This window comes from Carassius gibelio, chromosome B13 (assembly GCF_023724105.1).
Source record: "Carassius gibelio isolate Cgi1373 ecotype wild population from Czech Republic chromosome B13, carGib1.2-hapl.c, whole genome shotgun sequence".
Taxonomy (NCBI): Eukaryota; Metazoa; Chordata; class Actinopteri; order Cypriniformes; family Cyprinidae; genus Carassius; species Carassius gibelio.
In genome coordinates this window covers 25,241,571-25,249,070 of record NC_068408.1, presented here as the reverse complement: position 1 = coordinate 25,249,070, position 7,500 = coordinate 25,241,571, and the positions used below count along the sequence as shown (strand labels likewise).

Below are 7,500 nucleotides of genomic sequence, written 5' to 3'. Positions count from 1 at the left end.
AGGGTACAGGATCTAATAAACATGTTGTTGGTTTAGATACAGTGATAAGTTTATTTAGCTCTTCCTGTCCTATAGTTGTAAAGCACTGCAGTTTATCTTTGGGTGTGATGGATGAAACTGAAGTGTTAGACGCTGTAGAATCTACATTCGCTATTATATTTCTAATGTTATCTATTTTATCAGTGAAGAAATTCATAAAGTCATTACTATTTAACGTTGATGTAATATTAGAATCAGGTGGCGTCTGGTTCAGTCTGAAGACCAGCACACGTCTGGAGAAAGAAGTCAGTTTGTGTCACCCCAGGCCTGTTTATTGTGCTCTGTGTGACCTGGTGTCTCCCTGTGTTTGATTTGATTAGTTCACCTGTGTCTTGTTTATCGTCCTCACCCGTCTGCCCCTCATTAATAACCTTATTTTAGTTGGAGTGTGCTTGGTTTTATCTTCATCTGGTGTTGAGTATGTCCTGAGAAGCTTGTGTTGGAAGTTACCTCTCTTGGATTACCTGTTCTCCTGTGGATTTGGAATAAACGACTGTTGGTATTTATTGTAGCGTGACAGTTTGTTGTAAACTAGATTGACAGATCAATGCCATTGGTTTTCTTAAGTGAAAACTAACCAGATTACATTATATCATATTACCATGGTCATGAAATGCTGCTTTTTATTTTTACAGGACAATAGTATTTATTATTACAATAAATGCTAAACCTGTAATGTGCTCAAATATTTATTTTTAATAATGGGGGGGTGGGGGGTTGTGGTCAGATTTTCCTGATTTTTTTGTTATCAGAGTCTGATGTGGACTTTACCAATGTAATCACTCATTTAAGTGACCAGAGTATGAATCTGAGCAGTTAAATTCCTATTTAAATTTTTCTTTTAGTAAAGATCAAATATTCTCTTAAATAAAAACGTAACAATTAATTAAAGGTGCAATAGGCAGTTGTCTTCAAGAGAGTTTTTTGTTATACCGGTTGAAAGTCTCTTCACGTCCCGATAGAGATCATTAAGTGGTTTAAATGTATTTATCTGTATTTATATATTCTGTGGAAGGCGTAGGACCAAGAAATGTACGTCCAATCAAAGCTCTGTCCGAGTGTTTTAAATGTGTTTCCTCCCTGTCTGTCAGCGTGTATCTGCACACCTCTACACACACTGTTCACACACACACACTATACATCATCAGTGTGTTCACACACGCTCTGCAGACAGAGCTAGTACAGCAGACAAACATCAACATCTGATCTTCCTTCCTGGTATTGTAGTACTATTAAAGTCTTCTCGCTGGTTAATGACACATGATGTAACCCAGCGGTTCCCAGTTCCAGTCTGTCTTAATTATTAGCACACTGATTCAGATGACCAACTCCAGCTACGTGAATGAACTGTGTTCCAGTCTGCGTTCACTGCTCCCTACTCCCTGAGCAGGGCTTTACTTCACTTCAGAACATGGACTGAATGGGAACCGCTGCTGAAGTCTGCTGTAGTAGTGTTGTCTCTGGTATTCTGGTCTGTGAGCATGAATGTGTTCAGGGGGCGTGGCTTTGAGCGGTGACAGGGAGGATGGGACGTTAGCTTTCAGTGCTATCAGGCTAGTGTTAGCATCTCCTCTTGCACCTTCAATAAAAAAAATATTTACGTTGCTAAAAATAAAAAGCAAAAATGTGAGTAGACAGGGAAAGTGAGCTTCTGGCTGGCAGAATGAATGTCCATCAGCTAGGGCCACACGATTATGACAAAAATCATCATTGTCGATTATTCCCTTGAAATTGAAATTGTGATTTATTAATAATGATTATTTCAAACAGATGTATGCTATTGTTTGAAGCTGCATGCCATATTTATATATAAAAGATACATATAAAATATAAAAAAAAACACTCTTCCTGAACTTGTATTGCTTTTCTATAGCATTGAGCCTTAAAGCTCAACTATATATTGGTTTGGTTTCTTCTTTAAACAAACAAAAAAAAGTAATTATGCATGGTATAATAATGTTATAGTAAAACAAAAAAAAGAGAGAGAATTGTTTACCAAAGGAAAGGAAATGATCAGGGCTCCAGGCTAACACTGCTCCAGCTGCTGGTTTAGTGACACTGAAACACTGAACAAGTAATAATACACAAGCTTAGTCTCCTAGAAATACACATTAGAACAGGAGCTTGAGTTGGGATGCAGATCTACATCTATCTTCATTAACAAAAACAGTACTGTTGTGAAATCTGTAACAGTCTCATCATACATGTGTAGGTCATATAGTACAGCACCTCATTACCATGGTAAAACATTAGCCTAAAGACATTCAATTACAAATCCACATCAACTGATAGAATAATTAACAAAATTATGTAGTTATATTCCATTACTCCTTTAATATATATATATATATATATATATATATATATATATATATATATGAATATCCTACTTTTCTGCCACTGGACCATTATTACCATTACTACAGTAAAACTATGGTAAATGTGGGTGATTTGTGGATGGAAATGTCTAACTGGATTGTTGTAGCACTGTTATGCATCCGTGTTGACGAGAATAACAGCTCTGATTGATTTGGCTATAAACTACTTTAAATGAAAGAGACATGATTTGAACTCTGAACTCTGCGCTGGACTCGAGTGCTTCTTACTGGATTTCACAGCGTTGTTTCGTGCGTGATCGCGTCTGCTCACTGTAATAAAGGTCTGTGTGATTCAGAGTTCAAACGAGTACATGTTTGGTGTTTAACATATCTATGACGACTATCAGTTAAACTAAATCTCTTTTATCCAGAGTGTTTAAGTTTTAAACCCCGCTCTTAAACACAGAATAAGGCAAGTGGATATTTTTAATTGTTTATTTATTTTTGTAATCGCAGCTTTGAACTATTATGTAATCATGGCATCCGTAATCGTGATTAAAATATGTGATTGATTGTGCAGCCCTACTGTCAGAACTGATTGATTATGGCCAATATCATAATCAGGATTATTTTGGTTAATATTGTAATCACAATTATTTAACACGATTATGAGTGGGCCAGAATTAAACTTCCTCAGGTTCCTATTAAGGGTACTAATCTCCTTCAGTCAGGAGCAGTGTGTCTGTTTTATTGTTTGATTAATATCAAGCACATGGTCACTTTAAGAGCCGCTCAGATGCACATGTATTTTCATTCTCTACTGTTGATGTTCACTTATTACATAACCAACAATGGTTCATGTAAATAATCACAATCACAGTTTAAGCTAAACGTTCACTTTACATCTGCGTTGTTCCTGAGGAACAGCACGAGTACCTTTAGCACCTTTAAAAACATGAATAAATATAGTCAACTTGAATAAACCAAGGAAGTCTCATTTTACAAAAGTTATTTGACTGATTTGCACGTGAAATTCGACTTTTATGGAGGAGCGAAAGCGCAGCATTGGAAAGGGGGCAGAATGAGGCACAATAAGCATTTTATCGCAATTAATGTATTTTCAGAATCATTGGAGGCTGAGATCAAAATTGAAAGTGTAATTTTGAAAAATTGCAAACGTCTAATGTCCGTGTGGTTTCTTCTGACAGAAACCCAAAGAGCAGTGTCCAGAGAGCCCATAGGAAGGTGAAGAACGAGCCAACACTGCGCATCCAGAACCTGTCCCTCCTCGTGCAGCAGATCAAGTCCTGCTATCAGGTGAGCGTCAGACTGATATATGAGTGTGTGTTCGCTGATCGTGTGTGTGTGCTGATCGTGTGTGTGTGCTGAACGTGTGTGCGCTGATCGTGTGTGCGCTGATCGTGTGTGCGCGCTGATCGTGTGTGCGCGCTGATCGTGTGTGTGCTGATCGTGTGTGCGCTGATCGTGTGTGTGCGCTGATCGTGTGTGTGTGCTGATCGTGTGTGCGCTGATCGTGTGTGCGCTGATCGTGTGTGTGTGCTGATCGCGTGTGCGCCGAACGTGTGTGCGCCGAACGTGTGTGTGCGCCGATAGTGTGTGTGCGCCGATAGTGTGTGTGCGCCGATAGTGTGTGTGCGCCGATAGTGTGTGTGCTGATCGTGTGTGCGCTGATCGTGTGCGCTGATCGTGTGTGCGCTGATCGTGTGTGTTCGCTGATCGTGTGTGTTCGCTGATCGTGTGTGTTCGCTGATCGTGTGTGCGCTGATCGTGTGTGCGCTGATCGTGTGTGCGCTGATCGTGTGTGTTTGCTGATCGCGTGTGTGTGCTGATCGCGTGTGCGCCGAACGCGTGTTCGCCGATAGTGTGTGTGCGCCGATAGTGTGTGTGCGCTGATCGTGTGTGTGCGCTGATCGTGTGTGCGCTGATCGTGCGCGCTGATCGTGTGTGCGCTGATCGTGTGTGCGCTGATCGTGTGTGTTCGCTGATCGTGTGTGCGCTGATCGTGTGTGCGCTGATCGTGTGTGTGCGCTGATCGTGTGTGCGCTGATCGTGTGCGCTGATCGTGTGTGCGCTGATCGTGTGTGCGCTGATCGTGTGTGTTCGCTGATCGTGTGTGCGCTGATCGTGTGTGTTCGCTGATCGTGTGTGCGCTGATCGTGTGTGCGCTGATCGTGTGTGCTGATCGTGTGTGCGCCGATCGTGTGTGTTCGCCGATCGTGTGTGCTGAACGTGTGGACGCTGATCGTGTGTGCGCTGATCGTGTGTGTGCGCTGATCGTGTGTGCGCTGATCGTGTGTGCGCTGATCGTGTGTGCGCTGATCGTGTGTGCGCTGATCGTGTGTGCGCTGAACGTGTGTGCGCTGATCGTGTGTGCGCTGATCGTGTGTTCGCTGATCGTGTGTTCGCTGATCGTGTGTTCGCTGATCGTGTGTTCGCTGATCGTGTGTGGGTGCTGATCGTGTGTGCGCTGATCGTGTGTGCGCTGATCGTGTGTGCGCTGATCGTGTGTGTTTGCTGATCGCGTGTGTGTGCTGATCGTGTGTGCGCCGAACGTGTGTTCGCCGATAGTGTGTGTGCGCCGATAGTGTGTGCGCCGATTGTGTGTGCGCTGATCGTGTGTGTGTGCTGATCGTGTGTGTGCGCTGATCGTGTGTGAGCTGATCGTGTGTGTGCTGATCGTGTGTGTGCGCTGATCGTGTGTGAGCTGATCGTGTGTGTTCGCTGATCGTGTGTGTTCGCTGACCGTGTGTGCGCTGATCGTGTGTCCGCTGATCGCGTGTGTGTGCTGATCGCGTGTGCGCCGAACGTGTGTGCGCTGATCGTGTGTGCGCCGATAGTGTGTGCGCTGATTGTGTGTGCGCTGATCGTGTGATCGCTGATCGTGTGTTCGCTGATCGTGTGTGCGCTGATCGTGTGATCGCTGATCGTGTGTTCGCTGATCGTGTTTTCGCTGATCGTGTGTTCGCTGATCGTGTGTGCGCTGATCGTTTGTGTTTGCTGATCGCGTGTGTGTGCTGATCGTGTGTGCGCCGATCGTGTGTGCGCTGAACGTGTGTACGCTGAACGTGTGTGCGCTGAACGTGTGTGCGCTGATCGTGTGTGCGCTGATCGTGTGTGCGCTGATCGTGTGTGCGCTGATCGTGTGTGTGCTGACCGTGTGATCGCTGATCGTGTGTTCGCTGATCGTGTGTGCGCTGATCGTTTGTGTTTGCTGATCGCGTGTGTGTGCTGATCGTGTGTGCGCCGATCGTGTGTGCGCCGATCGTGTGTGCGCTGAACGTGTGTGCGCTGATCGTGTGTGTGCTGACCGTGTGATCGCTGATCGTGTGTTCGCTGATCGTGTGTTCGCTGATCGTGTGTGTGCTGACCGTGTGATCGCTGATCGTGTGTTCGCTGATCGTGTGTTCGCTGATCGTGTGTGCGCTGATCGTTTGTGTTTGCTGATCGCGTGTGTGTGCTGAACGTGTGTGCGCTGATCGTGTGTGCGCTGATCGTGTGTGTGCTGACCGTGTGATCGCTGATCGTGTGTTCGCTGATCGTGTGTTCGCTGATCGTGTTTTCGCTGATCGTGTGTTCGCTGATCGTGTGTGCGCTGATCGTTTGTGTGTGCTGATCGCGTGTGCGCCGATCGCGTGTGCGCTGAACGTGTGTGCGCCGATAGTGTGTGCGCTGATCATGTGTGCGCTGATCGTGTGTGCGCTGACCGTGTGTGCGCTGATCGTGTGTGCGCTGATCGTGTGTGCGCTGATCGTGTGTGCGCTGATCGTGTGTGCGCTGATCGTGTGTGCGCTGATCGTGTGTGTGCTGACCGTGTGATCGCTGATCGTGTGTTCGCTGATCGTGTGTTCGCTGATCGTGTTTTCGCTGATCGTGTGTGCGCTGATCGTTTGTGTGTGCTGATTGTGTGTGTGCTGATTGTGTGTGCGCTGATTGTGTGTGCGCTGATCGTGTGTGCGCTGATCGTGTGTGCGCTGATCGTGTGATCGCTGATCCTGTGTGCGCTGATCGTGTGTGTGCTCATCGTGTGTGTGCGCTGATTGTGTGATCGCTGATCGTGTGATCGCTGATCGTGTGTGCGCTGATCGTGTGTGCGCTGATCGTGTGATCGCTGATCCTGTGTGTGCTCATCGTGTGTGTGCGCTCATTGTGTGTGTGCGCTGATTGTGTGTTCGCTGATCGTGTGTGCGCGTGTTCGTGTGTGTGTGCGTGTGTGTGTGTGTGTGTGTGTGTGTGCTCCTGACCCTCTTTGCGTTCCAGGAGACGTTGCAGCAGCTGGTAGTGATGTCACTTCCTGACGTGCTGGTGCTGGGCCGGACTCCTCTGAGCGGTACGTCTCGCAGGAGAACACACTCAGTCTATCAGCCTCGCTGCTCAGATTTCACAGAATAATTTATTATTTAATCTGTTTCTGAATCTCTTGAATCTCTTTTGGTTTTAGCCTTGAACTGAATCCTAGCTGTCACACTGTCTCTTACAGGGATAGTTCACACCACTCCAAACGCATAAGACCTTCGTTCATCTTCAGAACACAAATTAAGATATATCTGATGAAGTCCGAGAGCTCTCTGACCCTACATAGACAGCACTGTAATGTTCCCAGGTCCAGAAGCATAGTAAAACAGTCCATGTGATGTCTGTGGCTCAACTGTTTGCTATGTTTCTGGATGTTGATCATGGTTACAACATTACTGTCAGAGAGCTCTTGGACTTCATCAGAAATATCATAATTTGTGTTCTGAAGATGAACGGAGGTTTCATGGGTTTGGAGTAGGGTGAGTAATTCATGACCGAATGTTCATTTTCGGCGATAGGACAATATTTGTCTGAGACACAACTATCTGAAAATCTGGAATCTGAGGGAGCAAAAAAATCTAAATATTGAGAAAATCATCTTTAAAGTTGTTCAAATGAAGTTCTTAGCAATGCATATTACTAATCAAACATTAAGTTTTGATATATTTACTGTAGGAGATTTACTAAATATCTTCATGAACATGATCTTTACTGAATATCCTAATGATTTGTGTCATAAGAGAAATGTATAATTGTGACCCATACAGTGTATTGTTGTCTATTTCTCCAAATATCCCTGTGCTCCTGATGACTGCTTCTGTGCTGCAGG

The 7,500-nt window shown here is 45.2% G+C and overlaps 1 protein-coding gene across 8 annotated transcripts in view; it reads left to right on the top strand.

The window, feature by feature from the left end:
• LOC127970125 (girdin) overlaps positions 1 to 7,500 on the top strand; it is a 60,049-nt gene that overhangs the window by 11,000 nt on the left and 41,549 nt on the right. For all 8 annotated transcript variants that reach the window (XR_008156529.1, XR_008156528.1, XM_052572404.1 and 5 more), the window contains exons 3-4: positions 3,566 to 3,674; positions 6,636 to 6,705. Coding sequence is in view for 6 of the 8 variants with exons in the window: in XM_052572404.1 (XP_052428364.1) it covers positions 3,566 to 3,674; positions 6,636 to 6,705 (179 nt within the window). In the remaining 2 variants the exon portion in view is untranslated. The remainder of the gene's footprint in view (positions 1 to 3,565; positions 3,675 to 6,635; positions 6,706 to 7,500) is intronic.